The sequence below is a fragment of the Mustela nivalis genome (genome assembly GCF_964662115.1).
Source record: "Mustela nivalis genome assembly, chromosome: 8".
Taxonomy (NCBI): Eukaryota; Metazoa; Chordata; class Mammalia; order Carnivora; family Mustelidae; genus Mustela; species Mustela nivalis.
The window spans coordinates 7,717,002-7,741,488 of NC_139027.1; the positions used below are offsets into that span (position 1 = coordinate 7,717,002).

Genomic DNA, 24,487 nt, shown 5'->3' on the forward strand with positions numbered 1-24,487 from the left:
TTACCATATAATCCAGAAATTATGCTCCTTGGTCTTTACCCAAAGGAGTTGGAAACTTATGCCTACACACAAACCTTACGTGCATACCGAGGATGGTAGCAGCTGTAGTCAGAACTGCCCAAACTTGGGAGCAACTCAGACATCCTTCCATGAGGAATGGATGAACAGGCTGTGGTCCTTCCAGATGACGGAATAGCAGTCAGCGCTAGAAAGAGAGGAGCTCTCAGACCAGGGAAAGACACGGAGGGCAGGAGGGATGAACAGGTGGGGGTCCAGAGGATTTTTAGGGCAGTGAAACACTCTGTGTGCTACTGAAGAGGTAGAAACCACAGACCACACCACACCAGTAATGAACCCTCATGTCAACAGTGGACTTGGGGTGACAGTGATGTCCGTGTAGGTTCACCAGCTCTAAGAATTGTGCTGATCAGGTGCCGGGACAATGATTGTGGAGAAGGTGTGTCTATATGGGAACACAGTATATGAGAACTCTCTGTACTTTCAGATCAAATTTGCAGATCAACCTAAACTACTCTAGAAAAATTAAGTTTATTAATGAAAAAAAAAAACCCACCTGATGTGACTTTTTCCCCAGGCTTTGTCCTTGCCAATGTGTAGTCGAAGAGGAGCCAAGAGGAGAAAGTTCTGTCCGGAGGGGTCCCCACCGTGGCTGGGGTGACGTGAGGCAGACTCACAGGTAAGCCCCCTCCCTGTCACGCTCTGCGTGTTAGAGGAGGGGACTTTCTCCACTTCCTCCTGGCCACGGGACCCTCCCTGAGCTTGTCTTCTCTTCTGGGAAAGAGCAAACCTTGAAGATTAGAGAAGGCATGTGTGAGCAAACACTAGGCCCATGGAAGGGGCTCAGGAATGTCCGTTTTGACCTCATCCTTTCCCTTAAATGCCAAAGGATGGAAGACTCACGATGGGGTGCCCAGATCTGGGCTCCCTGGAGGAAGGAGGGCTGACGTGGGCCCAGAGAGTAGACAGATTTGAAAAGGAGGAGAGAATGGGAAGGGTGTTCCAGGAAGAGAGCAGGGCGTGAGCTAAGGGAGAACGGGAATGGGAAGATCCAGTGTTCTTGGGGGGTCAGCGAGTGCCCTCGCCGACTCTGGCCTGGCAGCCGGGGGATTCTTCACAGCTGGGGGCACGCGGCCGGGGAGGTGTCTCAGGGGAAATTCAGCTGGTCCTGGCCATGGCCCCTTGCGGCACTGATGGAGAGTCAGGAGCTGACAGGAGTCCTCAAGAGACACAGGCTCAGTTTCTTCATCTGTAAAATGGGGCTATTAATGCCTACATCAAAGTTATTGTGAGGATTGATAGTTGCTGCTTCTTTTTGAGAGTCCAACCCACCCCAGGTAGGCATTGTGTCAAACACTCTGCACAGGGCCTCAAGTGTCCCCACAACAACCCAAAGAGGAGAGGCTCTATTTTTGTCCCTGTTTCCCAGATAAGGAAACAAAGGCCCTTAGGGGCTGAGGGAATTGCCTTGAGACACAACTGCTGCTCAGGGGAGGGTGAGAGCCAGAGCCCAGGTCTGTGTGACTCAGGCTGTGAGGTCTATGCGTCACCCGTGGCTTCTGGGCGCCCTGTCAGCGCTCACGTCCCCGCTTCTAGGTGAACTGGCCAGACCAGTGCTGGCTCTCAACAGCCTGACTTTGCAACAAGACACATGTCAGCCGGAACTCCGGCCTCGGAGCAGCACTGCCAGCAGCCAGGGCGTGAGCTCGGAGCTCCCAGGACCCCGCCCTGGCTCCTTCCTCCCGGAGTGTCCGCAGGGCTGCGTCCTTCTAACCAACGTTGTGACACAGACCTGCCGTGTTCAGAGTAGCTCCTGCCTGTCGCAGATTTCTGGCTAAATGCTAAACATGACCAGGTATAATTACTCACAGTCTTATCCTTTGTTGGTCATGAGGTTCTTAAAATATCTCGACAGCATGAATTAAAAATAGTAAGAGTGGTGGTGACCCAGCTCAGGAGAAGTGGCTCAAAGTGCTATTTTCTCCCCTATAGCTAACCGACAGACACTCGGGGCGTTCAGACTATGGGAGGGGGTCAGACTATGGTGTGGGGCGGGGGGATCCTGGCCCTGAAGTTGTGCACTTTGCTCCCTTGGGAGCACTCTCTGTGCTTCTCCGGGGGAGCAGGGCCAGGGGCAGCAGGGGGGCCAGGACCACGGGGCCCCGGATGCAGGAAGCCTGGGATTGAATCCTGTCCTGCAGCTCCCCAGAGGCAGCCCCCAGGGAAGCCACTGCCCCCAGAGCCCATAAAGGGAGGGGCGCTTTCACCCCTGGCATTAGATAGGACACACCTGTCCTGTGTTCTGAACCTCACTCTCCCCACCAGCCCCCGGTGGGCTCTGTCGGGTCAGGTCCTCTCCCGAGGGAAGGAGAAGGAGCCGGGAAGCGTGAAAGCAGAGAAGGCACGGCCTGGCAGGGGTTGCAGAAGCGGGGCTCGGAGACATCAGCCTGAGGGCTGGGAGACATCAGGAGGTGGTTGGCCTCAGTGTCAGGGTCACCCGTCACCCGTTGCAGGGACACGAGGACACGAGCAGAGCCTGGAGGGGGAGGCCCTCTCTGGTAAGAGCTGAGTCAAGGAACCCGAGTTGTCGTTATTCTAAAGCCCCTTCTTTTACTCCGCTGTGCTCTCGGGGGCCACCCTCTCCCTCTGGGTGGGATCTCGGGGCCCTGGTCAAACTAGGTCAGAGCCCCTGCACCTGTCTCTGCGGCGCACCCTCCACCCCTGTCTTGCTCAGGAACGGCCCCCATTACAGCCCGCCCTCGCACCCTGCGGCAGGTAGGTTCCTCGGAGCCCGGGGCTCACGTGAGCCCAGCCCATCCCCATGAACCCAAGGCTCCTGGGAGGTTTCCAGGACTGTATTTGAAGTCCGCCTGGCCCTGCTTTGCCACTTCCTGCTTTGTGACCCAAGGCCATTCTTCAAGTTCCCCTGTGATGTCTGTAACCTTATAGGGTGGGTGTGGACGTATAGCAGAACCCGGTTGGAGTACTCCGCTTGGGGGGTATTCGAAACAGGTGAGCTGTTGCTGTGCCTGCTGCTGCTGCGTGGGAGAGAGGGGACAGCGGTGGCCTCTAGGGGAGGGTTCCAGGTACCCAGGCTTCCTGACTCCCCCAGGTGTGTCCAGGCAACTCACAGAAGCAGGATTGGAGGAACCTAGAGAAAGGATCCCTGGGGCGGTGGTGGGAACCAGGGTGGAGGGGAATGTGAACCGGCTGCTTCCGAACAGCGGGAGCTGGTCCCTCCCACGCCTGCTGCTCTCAGCTCCCCCTCCCCCGCCACCCACCTCTGCCCTTCAGAGCTGCGTGCCCTAGGGAAGTTAGTCCATCTAACTGGAACCAGGGCGCACAGGTGGCCTCCGGCAGGGGTCATGGCCCCCACCCCGGTTCCACCAAGTTCACACAAACTGGCGAATCTCCGCATCCTCCAGGAAACAGGAGGTGTCTGGTGGTTTGCTAGCCAGTCCCCAGGTGGGAGAGGATTTGCAATTCAACACTCTGCTCTTTTCCTGAACCTTGTGACTTGGCCCTGCTCCTGGCTGTAAAGGGAAGCCGCCTGCTCTGGGCTCCGTCTGCGCCCCCCCCCCCCTCCGCCAGCCTCCGGAGAGAGGCTGAAATCAGCTGCTGCGTTGGGTCACTGATCTCCGGAGCTGGGTGAGGAGACAGCCGGCATCCTGCGGGCCAGGCCATGGAGGAGCAGGATCGTGGCGAGTCTACCTGGGAGCCCCCGCGGGGCAAGAGCTCCCCGGATTCACCTTGGTCGTGGGTAAGTGCCAGGGCTTGGCATGCTGGCACTGCAACCCCCACTGGGAGTGCTGGTGGGGCTGTGGGGACCGGCTGTGCCCAGAGGCACTCACTTAGGATTGAGGCAATCACATTTCTCCAAATAAGAGGTGCGGCCAGCTGTTCCCCAGGGGCTCCTGTGACGTGGAGACCACATTTATAGAGGAGGTTTTAGAATTTACTCAAGAATTTAAAGGATTTTTTTTTTCTCTGCCTTGGATGGAAAATGAACAGTGATTGCTTCGATCATCAAGGCAGGGGTGCAGGGTGTTTTGAGGCCTTCCTGCCTGCCAGGCAGAGAGCTGGACAGTCATGCTGTCTTCGGAGTGCATGTGGGCAAGGAGAGGCCCCGAGTGTTGATGTGACCTGCCCTTGTGCAGTCATTTGGTGACGTGGAGCTGTGTTATGTGTGTGCTGTAGGCCTCCACCGGCCTCCAAAGCCAGAGATGGTGCCGTCCTGCCCTCTTGGAGCTCACACTAGATGCCAGGGCTTCGGTTCAGAAGTTTAAGCCTCTACGCAGGAGCAGGTGGTGCTCAGATAACCCCAAGTGGAAGGAGGCACTGGGCTGTGTCTTCGCTTAGAATTCATGACTTGCTGTTTCTTCCAGAGGACTGGGGATTTGGTTGCCGTGAGGATAATGTGTGAACCTCCCCACCCCCAACCAGTGGTCTCTGGCCATGACGCTCTGCTTCTTATCCTTAGCGGCACAGGCTGGGGTTGTGCTGGACGTTTCCACATGCCTTGGAAGCAGAGCGAGCTGGGGCTTTCTGCCTCCGAGGGAAATAGAGTTAGGGGTGTGGCATCCATGAGGCTGCTGGTTCCCCGAAGCACCTGTCCCTGTCACTCTGGGCACGTACATCCTCAGGGTGGTTCCTTCCCCTCCAGGGGCAACAAGTCCTGCTGGGAACTTGCTGTGGGTGCTCAGGCTGAAGTGCAGTGGGGGTGCTCGACCAGGAAATGGGGCACGGCTTCTGCTCCTGACTCAGCCACCATTTGCCAATGGCCCCTTGAGAGTATTTTCCACCCAGTTGTGGACAGATGCCGACAGAAGAGTTACCCGAGGCTGGCTGCTGACCCTCTCCCCATGGACAGGCTGAGGACAGGAACGGGGCCACTCTCAAGGAGTGCTGTGTAGACCAAAAGCTCCCACACTCGGATTAAATAGACTGGGTGTGGGGGTAGTTGGAGATTAAGACAGCCGTGTCTTGTTGCCACTCCTGGAACGTCTCTCTCACCCAGAGCAGCCCCGTCTTCTGCGAGAGCTTCGCTGCTCCCCCATAATGCTCTCCCACATCCATGATGGAGACCCCTGGTCTCCGCCCGCCCCCCCCCCCCGCCCCGGCTTGTTACTGTGAGATCTCTTGTACAGCCCATGGAGACTCTGTCATTCCCATCTGACAGTCGAGGAAACCGGCTGTGAGGCTGGGACTTGCCCACAGGAGCCCGGGGGCCGCTGGGAGGTGGGGACAGGAAGCCGGTCCCCTGGGGCCAGCACAGCGCTCTTCTTGCATCCCGGGCACTCTACAGACATTGTGATCTGAGGACGCTCTGACAGTATCCGTTCATTGCTTATATGTTTTGGTTATTAGTTATATCTTCTGATTATAAAAGCATGTTCATTATAGGAGATCTAGAATATTTAGCAAGGTGCAGATAAGATAGTGAAATGTCAGTCATTCCCTGCTCACGGAGCCTGGGGACTTTGTAAAACAGAGGTCACACTTCAGTTCCCTAAGGCTCATTCTACTTAAGCCACAGAAAGAATTTCAAATCCACTTCTTGTCCTTTTTTATCCCGTACCCCCTTAGCCCCCACCCTGCCCTGAGCGCTTGATGTCAAAGCCCTGAGCTGCCTAGCGCCTGCTGTGTGACTTTCTGCCTGCGACGTGGGGAGCTGGGGAGGCCTCTCTGGCAGGAGACGGTGACAGGCCCGGAGGACCCTGGAGCTGCTGTCCTGGCTCCCGCAGGGTCTCCGCCCCCAGAGGCAGGGTCTGCAGGGGCCCCAAGCCCAGGTTTCTGTAGTGTCTGGAAGAACTGGACCTGCTGTGCCGAGGGCCGTTGCAGCGCGGGGATGCCAGGAGCCCAGCCGGCGGTGCCAGTGAGAGGCCTGGCCTCCTTCTGCTGCTGGGGACCTGGAGTCCCGGACTAGCCTCTGGACGGCAGGGAAGGCCAAGTCCAAAGTCAGGCTGCCGCAAAGCAGAACTGGAACGCAGAGCAGGAAGCTGAGGCAGACACTCAGGTGGACCGGCGGCCGTGCGGGAGGCGGGGCGGAGGCTGCAGTCTGCAGAGCCGGCCGAGCGGGGCGGGAGAGGCGGGGGTTGCGGCTGCCAGGGCCGGGAGCCCAGGCTGGGCTGGCTGCTTCTGGGAAGGGTAAAAGTGCCCCAGCCATAGTGGGGTGCTTTCATTCCTGGGGCCGGGGAGGGGCAGCTGATAGAGCCCTGAGTCCTCAGGGACACCTGTTAACTTGGCGCCATCGACCTGTGGCATTGGCCGTAAGCATTCCCAGGGCTGTGGGCTTCATCCCCAGGCGCCGAGCATATGCAGAGCTCTGCGGGGCCCAGGGGGATGGGGGCGACCTGGTCTCGACCAGCAGGAGGTCAAGGCAGAATGTGAGTGGGTGGGCCTGCTCTCTGCCGGCTGCCAAGTTCACAAGAGCACAGATCAGGAGCAACTCCAACTGGCAGGGCCAGGGAAGGCGTCTCAGAAGCTGGCATCGGAGCCAAGCCTTGGAGGAGAGTAGGGTTTCAATAAACAGAGCACAGGGGGTGGGGTGGGAGGGCCAGGGGCATTGGAGCCTTCTAGACTGAGGGCTCAGCGTGAAAGAAGGCTGCCTTTTGAGAGGACAGGGCATGCTCCTCAAGCTAAGTCTGCAGGTTTTGTTCCTCCGGCCATTGGGGGGAGTTTTATTCTTCTGAGCGGGGGGAATGCGTGGGGCTTCTCATCTTGGTCAGGCACCCAGGCTGTGAATGCAAGCAGCAGTGGCCAAATATGTGGGACCCGATGTGAAACTGCGTGTGTGTGTGTGTGTGTGTGTTCAGGAGCCATAGGGTCTGGGCTCAAGCCCCAGTTTTGTCACTTTCAAGTTTTGATTTCCTGGAGCTGTAATTTTCTCCTCTATATGATGGGGCGTACGAGCCCTAAGAATATAGTACTCGTCGGTACGTAGTAGGTGGAACTATTACAAGTAATGACACGAAACCTGAACTCAGGTGGCCTGTAGTTGCAGGTTGGGCTGCAGATATCCCGTTGAAGAGACATCAGGTCATCAACGCTGGGATCACTCGTCATAGTAAGCAACGTAGGAGGAAGTACACAAAAGTATACTGGACCCCCGGGTCTCCTCCTGTGGAGGAGAATTTAGACTGTGGTCTTCAGCCAGCTGTTTTAGCTCGGCATTCAAGGCTTCTCCAGAGCTGGCCTCCCCTTCCTTCTCTTGGCTCTGTTCTCTGTTCTCAAGGGCTGCTCATCGAGCCCCTTCCTCCCGAGGTGCCGAGCCAGTCGGCTGAGCTGGGTGTTCAGGGAGGTGATCATCAGGAACCCAGACCCATCCCGCCACCTCCAGGCCCTATAGACTTGGGGCTGGGATCTGGGTGTCAACTGCCCACAGCATGTTTGCTGCCTGGACTCTGTCGACAACGCTGACTGGAGGTCCAGGCAGAGGCCAGACAGTACCCCCTAGGGCCCCTTTTTTTTCTGGGACTTCTGGGGCCCCAGCCTCCGACAGTGCTGAGGGCATAGAAAGATGGACTCAGGCAGAGGGTCCACCTCTCCCCAAAGCCCCAGCTGACCTGAAATCCCTGTTAGCCCACTCAAGAGCCTCGGTGGGCCCGATCCCTCCCAGTCCAGTGTGTGTCGGTGGGGGACAGAGGCAGAGAGAAAAACCATAGGAAGCAATCCTCTTAGCCCTCCCTCCCGGGAAGCAGAGCTCTGGCGGCCTCGCTCCGCTCAGCGTCCGGCCCCCGCCCCCACCCCGGGTCAGGTGGAGCGGTAGGGGGTGCAGAGTGCCCTCTGGAGGCGCTGCTCTGCCATTGCAAGCAGCGAAACCACCGACCAACCCGTCAGCCCCGCCTGTGGCCCATGGGACTCTCACTAGTGAAGATTCAGAAGTTAAAAAGAACCTCGGTGGTGCCCAAACAAAGCCAGCCATCACTGGGTCCAATCTGAATTCCTCATCATCGTATTTTCTCGGCGCACTGCTGTCCCGCTCGTCCTTGGAGACCCCTTTCCAATGCCACCATCTTTGCAAAATTTCATGGAGCCGTTGAGGTGCGTGAGGTAGCACCTGCATTTTATTCACTCCGTGTTTCTGATGGACACTGATTTGTTTTCCTTTTATGAAATCGGATTTGCAGGGGGAAAAGCCCCAGATACCGCTTTTAAAATCTGAGTGCAGCTAGCACCTTGTGCTCTCTGCCTGCTCTGTTCAATCCTTACTCACCTGTATCCTCTTTCCCGCTGAGCTGGGAGCTCCCGAGGGCTGCGAGGATGTCTTCGTCTTGGTGTCCCCACAACACGGAGTGCAGAGCCATGTTGGTCTGAGTCAGTCGGGTCTGCCTCTGTCGTCCTGATATAATTATGTCTCATACCCCCTTTTGCTCTCAGAAGCGTCTGGAATGGAATGATCACCCTACCTGTCATGTACCTTTCAGGACACATCTGTGCCTGGCTTTGGAGCAGTCCCCTAACCCCCAGCTTGTTCCCAAAAGTCCTTGCTCACTGTCACTCAGGGATCCCAGGCGCCTCCCCTACCCCTCCGGTCAGGGCTGGAGCTGGGTGAGAGCTTTGTATGGTGGTGATGTGTTTCATGGAAAGATTAGGATCTCAGGTCAGTGCGACAGGCAGAAACTGTGCGTGGCCCTAGTCTGTGAGGATGCGGGTCCACGTCAGCCACCGTTCCTGGGCACGTCAGCAATGATGGTTGGGGGAGGAGGTTAAACTGACTCCCTGTTGGGGTTCACAGCCAAGCTCTCGAGCCTCCTGGCCGGTGACGGACCTTCCATAGCCTCATTTCTTCATCTGCAAAATGGATTTCCCGAGACTAAGTGGGTTAAAATCCGTGAAGCATTCGGTATGCACGGAACTGGTGTTGCCTCAGAGGCGACATGGACCTGATTTCTGGGGCCTTGGAGCAGATTTCTGTTCCTTCTGCAAGGCCTGGCACTGGGGCTTTCTGGCACAATGTGATCTCTGTCCTTGAGCGTTATACTCATAAGGCGGGGTGAGCTGTTTACTCCATGAGACCCGCCGACGAAGTGAGAGAGTTGGGAAAACGGCAGCTCTGTACTTTCCGTTCGAGAACTTTCTGGGGAGTTACCTCCTGGAGTGAAAACAGCAAGAGGACCTGCACACTTGAAATTATTACTATTTTTATTTCCCTCCTTGTCTGTTTTACCAACAGTATATATAACTGAATGCATTTAAATTGTAAGTATGGATATAACGAGGGCTCCACTCTTTGCCAACGAGAAACGTATTTTTTTTTGGCCCATGTGTTGGCACAATTGAGAAGCAATATGCTGAGATGTTCAAGAGCCGTAGACTCAGAGTGTGGAAGCCGGGGTGCAGCCCTGCCATTCCAAATGACTGGGTATGTGACCTTGAAGAAGGTCACTTCGCTGAGAGACTAAGTTTCCCTGCCTCGTCCTGTGAGGCTCGAATGAGTTACGTGAGTCACAGAACTTTGCAAACCGTGGAGCCCCTCCAGATGCAGTTTAATTCTGGGGTGTCTGCGGTGCGTGCTCTCGGCCCTGTGCGCGCCATAGAAGGAAAGCAGATGGGGTCGAATTTAAAGGAGAGGCAGCAAGCTGAAAACTGCACGAACTAATGTGTATCCTGTGATGGAAATCACATTGATTTTTGTGTTCTGATAGTCTAAAACGTGAAACGATGTGGCCAAAGCCCGGGAGAAGGGGCTGAGCGGGCGCGCTCCGCACGGGGAGGTGGGGACACGGACGGCTGGTGCGTGCAGAGCGCAGACCCCCACCCCCACCCCAGCGAGGCATCCCAGGAGGCCGGCTTGCGGTGAGGGGGGCCTGGAGCTGAGCCACAGGGTGAGAAAGGGGGCTGGGAAGAAAGAAGGTGAGAACAAGCGGTCTGGGCTGACGGATGATTTGGAGAGCCACAGGTGCACACGGCCGGCTCTGCGGACGGGGGCAAGACCTGGGCAGGGCGGCCCCTCCAAGGGCGCCCGGCACCTGCTCCAACAGCTGCTTCTGACCTTGACGAAGCTGCTCCCAGCCTCCCTGGTCATCCCGGAGCCCCCACCTGCTCCAGCCCTGGCCAGAGAGGGAGGAGGGACCACAGGCTCCCCTAAGCGGCCATGAGCAAGGACCTCTGGGAACAGAAGGTTCTTCGTTTTTACCCTTGGCTGACAACCCTGCTTTGCCAAGCTTATTGTGTGGGTAGAAGGGGTGGGGTGTGCACCATAGTCGTTTTCTCTCAGCAGCTGCATGACAAAGGTGTTGGAAGGATCTCTGCAGAAAACATAAATGCACTGACAACCCTGTGGGGATGGTGGAGTTTGTGAGCTGCAGGCTGCTGTCATGCAGGCCCTCGGTGACCGGAGGGGTGGCCCTGGGTGTGAGCTGGCTTACTGAGCTGGAGCTCCTGCCTTTTTCCAGAACCAAGAATGCTCTGATGTCAGCAGGCACGTCTGTGGGAGTGAGGGCCAGTCGGGGCACATGGCCGTCTTGTCTTTTTGTTCAGGGAGGAGGCACCGAGACACTGAGCTGGGGTGCGGGGGCAGAGCTGGGGTGGGACGGGGCTGGCGCCAAAGTCTTCAGGGATCCTGGTGGGGAGGGGAGTGGGGGAAGAGCGGAGCGGTGTTGGGTGGCATGTATGCGATGTGACCTTGCCCTGGAAAAGATTATTCTTAATCGTGAGAGAATGCATTTCCCATTTGAGGGACGTTAAAATATTTTCTTTTATGAAAAAGATTATAAGTATATGCACTTTCCTTTCTTCCTTCGTTTTTGTTTTTGTGGAGAGAGAGAGAGAGAGCAGGGGGTGGTGCAGAGGGAGAGGGAGAGAGCAACTCTCCAGCAGGCTCCATGCCCAGTGCGGAGCCCGATGCAGGGCTCGATCTCATGGCCCTAAGATTATGGCTTGAGCTGAGATCCAGAGTCGGACTTTTAGCCGACTGAGCCACCCAGGTGCCCCTCCTTCCTTCCTTCTTAAGATTAAGAAGTTGACAACTTTTTGTCCGTTGCCACTGACATTTACCACTATGCTCCCTGGAACAAAAAGAGCAAAAGATTCTTGTCTTTTCATTTCTTTGTTCCTTCTGGTGATGAATACTTGCTAGTTTCTGCTATGTGGCAGGTGTCCTCTGGGCACTGGAGGGGGAGCAGCGGTTGAGTCAAAAAGTATCCCGCGCTCCTAGAGCTGACATTGCAGGCAGCGGAGAAGAGAATGAGCAAATGAGTAAGTAGACCTTGTGCCAGGTGGAGAAGGGGCTGCCTGGGGGACTTGAGCAGGGGGAGCGGGACAAGATGGGTGAAGGACATGGCTTGAAGGGAGAGGTCAGGGCAGACCTCCCCGGGAAGGTGACACTTGAGCACAGCCTAGGAGCAGGCGAGGAAGTGAGTAGAGCACATGGGAGGTGTCTAGGCCCTGGGGCCAAAGCTTCCAGGCTTTGAAACTGCAGGAAAGGCAGTGTGGTGGGAACAGAGAGAACAGGGGAAGAGAAGGAGGTGACGTCAGAGCCCCCCACTAGCGCTCCCTGCCGCCGCATGGTCAGTGCGTTGGCCTTGACCCAATGAGACAGGAGGGTCGTCGCGAGGAACTTGGGGTTGCGTACTGCACCCATGATGGGGACTAGGCTTCTGACCCTTGGCTGGTGGGACCAATTCAGAGGCTGTTGTGGTAATCCCCGTGGTGGCAGGGGAGGGGTGAGGAGTGTTTCGAGTGGAAGCCAGGGAAGGCCTCGGCTAGAAATGTAACTTCAGTCTCTGAGGTAGAGGTTAAGAACCCCAGACCTGATGCAGCCTCTCATTTCACAGGTGGGGAGACTGAGTCCCCCTGAGGGCCCTTGGCATGTTTTCTAAGACTCCACATCCTAGTTTGCTGACCTTTCATGCAGGAAAAGTACATAAATTCTCTTTGAACTTCTCTTTGCCCTTGTAATGGGGACACACTTGGTCTTGCTGCTTTTTCCAGATGTTTCCCTCTGTTTCTCTTCTCTTTTCTCCTTTTGTTCCTTAAGCTTTCTCCTTGTACCTCTGCTTATCCAAGCTCGTTTCTTCTTTCACAGTTTATGCTCAGCTACTAGAGAACCTGGGGGAGGGATCGCCACCACTGGTGGCCTGCTGACCTGTCAAGGTCTTGTCCAAATGCAGCTTTGCTTTGAAATCCCAGCTGGGAGTGAGGCCTCCATTCCCAACCATCAACGTCCTTTGGGAACTTGCATGCACTGACTTTCACCGGAGTTAAGACCGGTCTGCCCACCCCTGGCACACAGCAAGTGGTTGGCATTCGTGGAAGGAAGGTGAAACAATGAAATGACAAGGTGAGCGCATCTGCGTTCTCATCTGATGGTGAGTTTTGGCCTGGTCTGGTCTTCACCGATGTGCCCAGACCCCCACCTCGTCCCATTTTAGCTCTGAGATTGTCCACAGCCTTCAGGCTGTCCTTTGGGGACACACCGCCCATTGTGGGTGGGATGCACTTGGAGAAGGAGGAACCACACTTCACATAGGCCCCAGGAGCAGTCTAGAGATGGCTCTGGAGTAAGTCCCCCATGGGAGCTGAAGACCGGAGCGCTAGGACAGATCGACTCTGGGAAAGAGGCAGACTGGTGCCAGGGTGTCTGGCCCGGATGGCTTACTCCCGAATGCCTGAGGCTGGTGGATATTGGCCGGAGGACAAGTGGTGTGTGGTGTGTTTTATGGGTGAGCTGGTCTGATTTAAAGGCCACAGGATTGGGGTGGACGGTCACCGCCCAGGCCCTGAGCAGAGCGCATGCCCTCTGGGAAGAGCATACCCCTCCCTTGCGGGCGAAGGAGACGATGCCTATGCTTGAGGCCCCGTGGGCTCCGACGCTGTCCTCCTGTTACTGTCTCCCCACGCGGGGCCCCACGGATACGTGTGTCACGGGGTGTGCGGCTGGGAGGTGCGTCTGCAGGGGTGCAGGGATCCGGCTCCTGGAGCAGAGAGCCCGTTTCTCATCTCTCCCCCTTGGCCGGGCGGGGAGAGGGTGGGGGCGGGTAGGTCAGAGTTTCCTTCAGGGCTCATCTGCTGGCTAAGGCCGAGTCCAGATTTCAGGACCAATTCTCTGTTCCCTCCCTCCCTTCCAAATCCTGCTCTGTTGCACCGCTTTTGATCTGTTTTCAAACACTTCTATTACCTGGTGTGTTTTTCTTTCTAAGCTGCTTGAGATCCTTTTTGGATTTGATAAGAAATATAAGCCGTTCATAAGCAGAAGTTTGGAACACAATTACCTATTCAAAAAATATCATTTAGACAAGACTGACACGAGAACTTGACGTTACGGGGATGTGACTGCTGATGTTGCTTCTTGGGGGTCTGTAGCTGGGGTTTGGGGGGATGCAGAAGGAAGTGACTCTCCTGCTACCTCCTGTAGCAGCCCCAGCCAGGAGGGGGTTGCCTTTGAACTTCTGAAGAATTCGTCGTTCCTGGAATGAAGACAGGGTGGAATCGTATTCAGCAGGAGAAGAGCACGGAGAATTTGAACGGGCCGGGGGTCTGGGTTCCAGGCTCACCGTGAGGCTCTGGGCAGGGCTACTCTCATGTTGGGGCCAACCACCCCCCATGCCCCCCGGGGCTGTCCGCAGGACACACGAGCCGCTGCGTGGGCAATCGCAGGCATGGGGTGCCCGCTCGAAGGCAGCCTCTCCGACTGTCGTTTGGTTGGGAGGTGGAGCTGTATTCATCAGGCAGTTTTGGAAAACCAGGGTGAGGCAGGGCTGCTGCAGGGTAACCGGAGGCCTGTGGGCTGTCCGGAGCACCGGCTGAGGGGCTCGTGGGGGCCGAAAGCCAACCTACACTTCGCTCCCCAAACCCGTGGGGCTCTGGAACTGAGGCTGGCTGGCACCATCGGCAGGAAGGACACCTTTGTGAAATCTGTTCATCCAGAGGGGTCCTTCTCATTCACTCCGCCGAGCGGCTCTGGGGCCACCTGTGGCCCCAGGGAAGCAGCTTGACCATGCTTTCCAGCACCTGCACTCCCCCAGCGGGAACGCCGGCGGGCAGTGAGAACGTCCGCAGACCGCTCCCTGTACTTGGAACAAGCATGTGGCACCTGGTGAGGCTGCAGAGATGGTGAGCTCGGGGGTGGGGTGGGGTGGGGTGCCCATCTTAGGCTCCCTGGCTTCTCCCCAGCCAACTGCCTCCTGCTCAACCCCAACCTCCCTCTCTCTCTTCATGCCCTGCCCCCACACCCGGGGCTCCATGCCCTGGAGGCCCACTTGACCCTTGGAATCACAAGCTGCAATTTTTTTGTTTTAACTCCAGTGCAAGGCTCAAACTCAAAATGATCAAGAGTCGGTTGCTTAACTGACTGAGCCAGCAGGCACCCAGCACAGGCCAGAATTCTCTCTGGAGCGACACAGAGTGGTGGTGTCCCGCCTCAGATTGGTGGGTTGAGCCTCGCTGTATGGCCGTGGCTGGGAGGACCCTATTCCCATGCCATCTGCATCCTTCAGGCCCTGCTTGTTCCTGGGTTACCCCCCAAAGAGCAGCCCTTTGGAGGGAGCCTTGAATTACTCTCAGCTGGTGGCCCGGAAAGAGCCCGCCCCACCCCCAGAGGGCGCTGTCACACTGGGGTTTCAGGCCCGGCTCTTGGGCAAAGATCAGGCCTCCCCTGCCCCGTGCAAGTGGGGGGTCAAATGAGAAAGGGCTTACTATATCAAACATTTTCTGCCAGCAGTGGGAGAGTTCTGCGGAAATTCCCGAGTGAATCCTCTTCATCTAAAGACATGGTGATTTGAATTTCAAAGTCACTCAAAATAAAGGCAACAGGGACTTGGCGAGTGGGTGTTTTCCCTTGATTTGACCTAAGCAGAAATTGAGTTTATTAATAGCTGTTTGATAGACACTTCACCGTTAATGGTGAAGCAAGACGGCATCAGGTTTCTGGGTTTTATCCAGTTAGAAATGCCCAATGGGTTAGAGGTGACCAGATGGAAAGAGAGAGAACAGTTAGTCTTACATGGTGAACCCTGAGCAGCTCTCCGGTGTAACGGCATTTTGCAAACATATGACTTATTCCTGGTTTATAGATAGAAGAAAGTGCGTTCGCAGTGTCAGTGTCCAGGAGCAACGTTGTTGTACCTGAGTACTTTCAGATGCTCGGCTCCCCTGACGCATTGTCTCTTTTGTCTTATCAACCCTCCTAAGAACTGCGTCAGTAGTCTTAGCCTCAGTTTACACACAGGGGAGCTTAGAGACATGATAGCCAGCAGCGAAACCGAAATTCCAGCACGGGCTCCCTGCTAATAAGACCCCTGTCTCTCCACCAGGAAGGCTGCCTTCCCAGGTTTCTGGGGAGAGCATCTGTAGGAATGAACTCCGACCGTCCCGGGAACCAGTTTTCCCAGCTCTGCGTGTCTCTGCTTAGCCCTGATGTCCGGCTGGAGAGTGAGAGAGGGACCATCTCCCTCGAAGGCTGGTCACTTTCCAACGACTCCTGGTGCCCGGTGTCTCTTAAACGTGTTGGCGGATGGGGTGGGGAGCAGCAGTAAGACAGCGCTCTCCATGGGCCCTGCCCTTGGAAACTTTTTGATGAAGGAAAAGCCTCGAATGTTGGTTTGGAGGAGGCCTTGCTGGTGGGTCATCTGATGTAGCCTCACACGCAGAGTTGGCTCCACAGGAGTCTTGTTGCCCCCGGGCTCAGACATTAGAGTCACAGACTTCCCAAACAGTCCAGAATCCAAAAAACAACCAGGCTGGGCCCAGGCATCTCTGTTTTTCTCAGAAGTTCTGCTGGAGGGGCACCTGGGTGGCTCATTGGGTTAAGCCTCTGCCTTCGGTTCAGGTCATGATCTCAGGGTCCTGGGATCGAGCCCCAGGTCGGGCTCTCTGCTCAGCGGGGAGCCTGCTTCCTCCTCTCTCTCTCGCTTGCCTCTCTGCCTGCTTGTGATCTCTGTCGGTCAAATAAATAAAATCTAAAAAGAAAAAAAAAAGTTCTGCTGGTAATTGAGCTGGGGTCTAAGACATAATTCCCATCACGCTGGGCTCCTCCAGCTCTTTGTTCAGTGAGTTTTTCCTTGTCCTTCAAGGCCCAATGTCCTCTTCTGTCTTTGGAGACCCGAGGAATTCCACCTCCCTCCGGGGTCTGTGGTCATCGGTGGCCGTCAGTCTGCGCGTCTGCTTACTTCGTTGTACTGACGGCTTCTGGGCTGACTGGACTGACAGTTGTTTTGCGTCTGTATTTTAAAAAATACTAGTCTTCTGTGAGACTTTTTAGAAGTTTCTTCGTTGCCTTTTATGTTCTGCCGTGTGACTATAGTGGGTGTAGAATTATTTTTATCTGTCCTTCTCAGTGCTCAGAGTCTAGTGTCTCTCATCACTCAGGTTTTTCATCAGTTTTTTTTTTTATTTTTGATTTTTTATAAACATATATTTATTTTTATCCCCAGGGGTACAGGTCTGTGAATCGCCAGGTTTACACACTTCACAGCACTCACCAAAGCGCATACCCTCCCCCATGTCCATAACCCCACCCCCTTCCTCCAACCCCCCTCCCCCCAGCAACCCTCAGTTTGTTTTGTGAGATTAAGAGTCACTTATGGCTTGTCTCCCTCCCAATCCCATCTTGTTTCATTGATTTTTCTCCTACCCACTTAAGCCCCCATGTTGCATCACCACTTCCTCATATTTTCATCAGTTTTGAATGGAAGTCGGACATCTCTTCCAAAGCCTCTCCTCTGGGATTTCCTTATTCTGTTTTCCGGAGCACTTCTTAGACACAAACTGTTTCCTGGAGCACGTCTTAGACACAAACGGTAGCTTCTCACTGTATCCTCCATCCCTTTCCTGCTCTTTTGTTTCTTTCTTGTTCTCTTTGATGTGTGGTGCTGGTTGAGTTCTTCCTTACTATATTCTAATTCCTTATTTTCCTCTTTTACTGGTTTTTTTTTTTTTTTTTTAAAGATTTTTAAAAATTTATTTGTCAGAGAGAGAGAGCGAGCACAGGCAGGCAGGGTGGCAGCAGAGGCAGAGGGAGAAGCAGGCTCCCCGCTGAGCAAGGAGCCCGATGTGGGACTCGATCCCAGGACGCTGGGATCATGACCTGAGCTGAAGGCAGCCGCTCAGCCAACTGAGCCACCCAGGCACTCCCCCCCTTTTTTTTAAAAAAAAAAGATTAATTTTTGAGAGAGAGAGTGTAAGTTGTGGGGAGGAAGAGGGGGAGAGAGAGAATCATGAGCTGACTCCCGGCTGAACGCGGACCCCAACTCGGAGCTCCATCTCGGGACCTGAGGTCATGACCTGAGTGGAAACCCAGAGTCTGATGCTTAACCAACCACACCACGCGGGCACTTCTTTTAATTTAATTTCAATGACTGTATTTTTCATTTCCAAGACTTCTAACTGGTCCTAGCTACTGGCTTTAGTTTAATTTTCATATCTTCCTGTTTCATAATTTCTCTTTTCAATGCAAGCTATTCCTCAACTGGAATCTTTAAGTTTTCTGCTTATTGAAAGTCAGCGTGAGACTGTTCAATGAAATGAATTTGGTGTGGGGCTCAATTTGAATGACTACATTTTAAAATGTGTTGTTTTCTTTCCTCTCACACCCGCCGCACTCCCGTTGCTTATTCTCCATCATCAGGGCTGGGGAATTTGAGAGACACATCCTCAGTCTGGCGCCCTGGACACACCCTTAACTGGTTTTCTCCCCAGCCCCGAGGGCACAGTCCAGAGTCACGCCTCATAGCAGCCCTGCAGAGCTCCTTTCTTACGGTGCGACTGGGGACGTTTTAGACGGAGGCCGAGCTAGACAGCCATTCACTTTATTCCTGTTTGAAAAGTTACGTCATCATCCTCCCACTGCCCTTTTAACCTTGGCCCAAAGCAGGGGGGCTACAGATGTTGAAAAAAAGATGTTGAACAAATCTCTTTTGCCAGCAGCGGGGACCGAGTCCCAGGACAGGCTTCAGTGTGGAGCCTGTGTCCCATCTCATGTGACCCTTTGCAGGGGCTGGCCACACCTTCTGTGTCAGGACCAGCCCTTCGTGGACCTGCAGTTTTCCATTTTCATCTGGGTATGATTTTTGGAAGCACTTTCCGTGTTTTTGAGCCTCCCTGTGTGATTTTGCTTTAATCTTTTTATGTACTTGGGTTTGGATTGGAGCAGTTGGTCATTCGGAGTACAAATTCACCATACTATCTTGACTATAAGCCGCAGACAAGCTTTCTCTCTCAACCCAACATCGATACAGTGTTTAAGAAGGAAAGGGCAAGTCTAGACCCAGGGGCACGACATCCGAGGTCTCCATCCAAGCTGATTTCAACATCCTTAGGAATGTTAGTGTAAGGAGCTGTACGTAATTAAGATATTAATCAACCCATGTTATCCAACCTATCCTTTAGGGTGTCATGAAAGATTTAATCAAATGTGTGTGTGTGTGTGTGTGTGTGTGTGTGCCACCCTAACTATCCTATGGAAAATATTTTCTTCACCAGCATTGTTCCCTGGGAATTCTGGTGGTGGCTGCCACTGTCTTTCAAGTTGTCTATGTCCCTGGCTTCCCAACACTCGAGAGTGACTCACTTGGAGCACACAAGGTCAAGTCCACACGGTGAACATGCCCTAAATGGGAACATTGCCTCACTGTGTATGCCAAAGAAACACTGGCATATTCAAAGTAAAACGTCACCAGCTACTACTCCCCCCTGCCCACTGGGATTTAGAATATTTTTACTTCCTATGAAAATGCCACTGGAAAGTTGGGTCCTAGTTCCTTCTCTTTGCTTTTGCTCTGGCGCCTACTGGCCGTGTGACGTGATTCAGTAAGTCCCTTGTACCTGAGTGGCCCGCTGGGAGGGCAGTGCAGGGCTTCCCAAATGCCCTGATCCCCAGGGAGTTCTGAAGAGTTCCTCAGTCCCTTCTCTAGGGATTCTGACTCATTAAGGTTGGGTGGGGCCTGGGACCAAGTAATGTTAGTGAGCTCCCCATTCGACTCTGATCAGCAAGCAGGCTTAGATCCTGAGTAGTAATGTATGCAAAGTGCTCAGTGGACAGCTCTTGGAGCACAGCCAAGTACGCAGCACCTGGGCGCTGTAGACCTTGGTGGGGAGGAGGGGGTGGGGATGTGGGAAAAGGGAAGCCACAGGGAGGCCCCCCAGGTGCTGCATACTTGGTGTCCCAGAGGAAAGCCACAGGACAGCTGGTTAAAATTGCTCTCTTCCGGATGTTTTTCTTTGATAAAAATAGGGGAAAGGACAGTGCTTAACGCAAAGTTTTCATTTAAATTCTACGACTACTGATTTGGTCTATATTCTGTACCCTTTATGAAGCTCCATGATATACAGACAAGTACGATTCTGGGTCTCCCCTGGAGATCTTGGGATTATACTGCAGCCTGAAAAATGTAAGGCATCGAGTCTAGCTAACGTGGGAGAGAAATCTTATTTATATTTAATTTGATTTACTTAATTTTATTCTACTTTATTTTATTATTTTATCCTATTTTGAGAAGTCTTATTTTGGGTCAGGGCCCAGCCTTTCTTATACACTTGGACCCAAACCCCAGAGGCTTTCTCCGGACTAGCGTCCAGCTGTGGATGAAGTCAAAATGGGTACAGTAGGTGGAGCTAGAGAGTCAGAGAACTGGAGAATGCAGGGAGCCTGTCCTGGGGCTGCTCAGGGAGACCGGGTAGGCATCCTCCAAAAGGGCTGTGCACCAGAATCCCTGAGAAATTTGTTTAAAAACAAACAAACAAACAAGCAAGCACGACTACAGAATTCCAGATCCTATCCCTATGACATAACATTTCTGGAATTGAGCCTTGGTCATGCTTAACACGTTGTTCATCTGATGTGCAGTCAGGTTGGGGAAGCACTGATCTAGAGATTCTAGAATAATCCAGATGTGAGCCAGGCTCTCTGCTGAATGATTTGGTCAGCGGGCTGAGCTGTTTTGACTCTGTAGTCCTGTGCTTTTCGAAGTGAGGTCCTCAGACCAGATTCTACATCAGCATCCCCTGGGAGCTATTCACAGATGCAAACTTTCAGACCCCACTCGAGACTATCAAATCAGAATCTGCATTCTTTATTTTTAAAGGTTTTATTTATCTGAGAGAAGGAGAGAGAGAGAGAGAGAGAGAAAGCAGGCATAGGGCCAGAGGGAGAGAGAGAATCTCGAGCAGACTCTGGGGCTTGATCCCAACATGGGGCTCGATCCCATGACCCTGAGATCATGACCTGGGCTGAGACCAAAAGTCAGACACTTTTGTGACTGAGCCACCCCGTGCCCCAGAATCTACATTCTTTACAAGCGCCTCTGGCTGACTCAGAGGCGATTGAGAGTGATAGAGGTCATGAGATCTGTGCCTCTTGTTCGCGAGGGTTCCATCCCCGGAATGGGAGCTCCAGCTCCCCGAGGCAGGGGTTGTGTTTGATCCCTGGCCCCTCTCTGAGTCTGTTTCCTCCTCTTTGCTGTATTTCCTTCTCAAGGTTGTTAGAGGAAATCATGTCCGACTCCCATATTAGATTGTGAATTCTTTGAGGCCAAGGGCCATATAGTTTTAAAATTTCTGTGTGCCCAATGCCTAGCATTGAATGAATTTGCCATTTTGGCACAGAGAATTATCGACCCTGAAGCAGAAAAGACTTGATAGATTGTAGATTGTAGATTCCCCTAATGAACGGGTGAAGAAATTATGGTCAAGTGTCGTTATGAAGTCTGATGCTCTGTTATCCTCACATGAGCCTAAATGAGGGGTTCAGGCGAGGATTCAGAGAGAGTACCCCATCACAGCTCCCATCCCCCCTGAGGTCCTTCTCCCCTTGGGGTTGAGTTGTGACGGTCCTTCAGCCCCTCTGACCACAGCCATCCCCGTGTCCTCTGAGCTTCCACACCAGCCAGCGTGTGCATCACTCGTCTGACCCGAAGCCTGGACTGGCTTCCTCCCGCGTTCCATGCTTGCTGTGGATTGTTCTAGGGGTTCCGGTGTGCTCACACCGTACATATCAGGCTCTCGGAAGACAGAACCACGGCTCTCTGTGCTCCCCATCTGCTTCCCAGCCCAACACCTGACTGAGGCTGAGCACATGACAAGAACGGTTCACTTTTTGAATATTGATTAATTTTTTAAAAAAAATAGGCCCCTTTTATATATACAAAAGTTACGGGGATTACTGTAATGAAGACCGGCATCCGTCCTACTGCCTTCACCAAAAAACAGATGATCAGAGTTGAAACGCGCCAGGTCATTTTCTCAGCCTCTCCAGATTTCCGCTGCCCTTGGTGTCACCACGGGGCTTCCTCGTTCCGTGTTCCTGCCCATACAATACGGCTCCTAAAACCAAGGTGCAAGGCAGTCATGACGCTGTAATTCATTCAGCTGGTCGCTCCGGACTTACCGAGAGCCGATTGTATGGCAAGTGCTGCCTGGAAACGTGGGATGCATCAGTGAACCAATCTGACCCAAACAAAGCAAATAAAAAAAATAAATAAATAAAGCCCCGGCCTCCTGGGGTTCACATTCTGCACAGTCCATCAACAAGAAGTATAACAAATATGTAAGTTACATAATGTGTTCGAGGTTAAAAGAGCGATGAAGCCGGGTGCGAGGCCCGGGGATGGCGACGTAGGAGGGCAGGCTGTGGTCAGGATGGCCTTGGTGGGAAGGTACTAGCTGAGCCAAGATTGGAAGGTGTCGAGGAGCTGGGCGTTTGGTTTGGAAGGAAAAGTGTTCAGGGTAGAGTGATAACCAGCCAGGGCAGGGACCCTAAGAGAGAGCATGTGGGGACTAGCAAGGAGAGCGGTGTGGCTGGAAGGGGCGCCAGGCGAGGCAGAGGGCACGAAGCTGGGGAGCGAGGCAGCAAAGAGGGCTCTGCCAGCCGCGGCGAAGACTCTGGCTTATCCTTTGAGCCCTTGCAGGGTGGTGCGCCGAACAGTGGTGTTTTTTGACCTCTTTGGCTGCGGTGTGGAGAGTAAGTTATAAGAGGAGAAGCAGGGAGTCCAGCTGGGAGTAAACCGAGAAGTAAATTGCAGTGAACCCGGAGAGAGAGGAGAGGGTTTACGGCGATGGGAGCTGGTGAGCCAGTCAGCCTGGGTCAGCCTAACGTGAGAACCAGGGCACGGGGTGAACAGTGGCCAGATGCTGGACGCGTCCTGAAGAGAGAGCCATCAGGATTTCCTGAGGATTTAGACGTTGGTGTGAGAGAAGGAGCAAGTTTACTCCAAGGTTTTTGGCCTGAGCGTCTGGAAGGATAGAGTTACCATCAACCACGATGGGGTGGGGGGGCGGGGTACCCTGCAGGTAGAAGAGTGGGGGGTCAGCTGAGGTTTGCACTTACTGAGTTTGAGACACCCGCCAGATATCATAAATGGAGATGTCAAGTAGGCCTTGGGGTACATGACTCTGGAATTCGGAGAGAAATCACACACATTTCGTGTCCTGGAAACCATGTGAAAAACGTACAGAAATAGGGAGTGAGAAATCGAGTCAGTGTTGTTGATGGACCGAAGCAAGATTGTAGGCTGAGGATTTCCTACTGGATCGAGCAACACGGATGCTGTTGGTGACGTTGCTGGGGACCGTGCTGGTGGAGTGGCAGGGGCGGGGGTAGAGCCCCGACTCAGTGGGTTCAAGAGGGAGTGAGAAGAGTGGAATTGAAGAAGTGAAATCGAGCAGATGACCCTCTAGAGGAGATTGCTGGAAAGGCAAACAGGCAGGCCAGGGGATCAGGTCAGGAGAAGGTCTGGCATATGCAACCAGGGAAATAAAGCAAGAGGGCTTTGTGGTCGATGGCACCGGTCCGGTAGCGGTGGGAGAATCGGTGCTGTGTTGAGGGACCGGCAGCCACCAACGGACAGAGTGCTTCGCTCCATGCCTCGTGCTGGGAAGGCAGGCTCAACTGCTAAGTCGTGATATGCAGACTCCAGCAGACCAGAGGCTTCCAGGCCAAAGGAGGGAGAAGGAGGACCAAGGCCGACTTCTAGCTTTATCCACACCACCATTAGTCCCGAGCGGCCCGAGGGTGCTTCTTCTTGGCCTGTCATCAGGTCACAGGCCTCTGGGAGCTGCTGGTCTGAGCTTGGACACCCGGAGGCCCCCTCTCTGGCGACGGGGGTGCCTTCCCTGGGCAGCCTCCAGAATCCAGATTCACTTTCACAACTGAGCTCAGCTGTGCTCCCCTGCCTGTGCTCCTGCCACGCTGTGCTCCCTTTCCCGAGGTTCTTCAGGTCAGCATCTCCAGCTCCCGACCTGGAGAAGGGGTTTGCTCCTAAGAATGGAGTGTCTCTCGGGAACATCTGCAGAGGCCCCTAGGCCACAAGAAGGATGATGTCCATTTTTGTGGTGCTCTGGCTTATCCCTTCTTTGTTTTTAAGCAGTGCTGTCATTCACTTGGGCAGTGCTAAAACCGGAGGTCGGCCTCCTGCCTCTTCCAGAAAGCTTGCCTCGCTCATGTGTTTGCCGCAGCCCAGAGCCCTGAGCCCTGCTCCAAGCCAGGCTGGAGCAGCTGCAGCCCCCGGAGGTCTGTGGCTGTCGCAGGGGGCAGGCGGGAGCACCCCCTGACCACTCTGGCCTAGTAGAGGCTTTGGCTCCTGCTTCCTCCAGCTTTGGCCAGAAAGCCCGCGGCCTGCCGGGGTCTGTGTATCACGACTCAGGAATTCATCTGCCTTCCCAGTCCTGGTGAGCTGTGTTTGCTGAACCTTGGCGACCTGCTGTTTCCTTCCTTGCCTGCTGAGGCCTGGGGACAAGGAGAGGCCACTGTTCAGGGGTGGGGTGAGCAGAGCAGGGTTTGGTTGGCTGCCATGGTTGCTGAAAACCCGACTGCCACCTCATTAGGTCGGCCTTGCTGCTGTGGGCGCCGGCATACCGAGGCGCCGAGGCCCCCCTCCGCAGGCCAGGAGCAAGCACCCCGTCATGCCACGAGGCAGTGGGACAAGAGGGCAGGCCTGGCTTGTCATGCTTTCCTCCGCTCTGGGCGATTTGCCAACCCTGTGGCTCCTGGCTTTGCTTGCTGTCCTGGCTGGCCGAAGGCAGGCCAGTGGTGGTCAGAGGGTGTCACTGTGTTCAGCACTGACCATGGTATCATTTTCTTCCAAACAACAGACAACCTGTCCCTCTCGTGCCCCTCCCCATGGCCCTGACTCTGTGTGAACGTGGCTGGAGGTGGCCCGGTCAGCTGAACTCCGTCCAGGGCATTGGGGCGAGCCTCGGGGCATGGGGGCACACGGTGTCCTGCCGGTCCTGACTCCACTGAGGTCACAGCCTCTTGTTTGTGGCCTGATCTCCGACTTGGCCAGGGTCCAGCTTCATGGTAGCCCTCAGGAGACCAGACGCTTTCGTAGAAGGGACTGGATGTACTCAAGGTCAGGGGCTTCCTCAGTTCTTTATTTAAAAGTCCCTCCCAGAATCCAGGGCGCTGGGACTGGTTCCCAGACACGGTCCTCTTCCGGGAACTGAGAGGGCGCCGTCGTGTGGGTCGGATGTCTCCAGAGACAGCCGTTTCCTCATGTTCTAGGTTGTTGTTTCTGCAGCGACCCCCCCGCCCCCA

The 24,487-nt window shown here is 54.4% G+C and overlaps 1 protein-coding gene across 2 annotated transcripts in view; it reads left to right on the forward strand.

Annotated features, from left to right (window-relative positions):
* Positions 1-3,591: 3,591 nt before the first annotated feature.
* LPIN1 (lipin 1) overlaps positions 3,592-24,487 on the forward strand; it is a 125,965-nt gene continuing 105,069 nt past the window's right edge. For both annotated transcript variants that reach the window (XM_082745644.1, XM_082745645.1), the window contains exon 1: positions 3,592-3,778. In XM_082745644.1, coding sequence (XP_082601770.1) covers positions 3,701-3,778 — 78 coding nt within the window. In that variant the 5' untranslated portion in view covers positions 3,592-3,700. The remainder of the gene's footprint in view (positions 3,779-24,487) is intronic.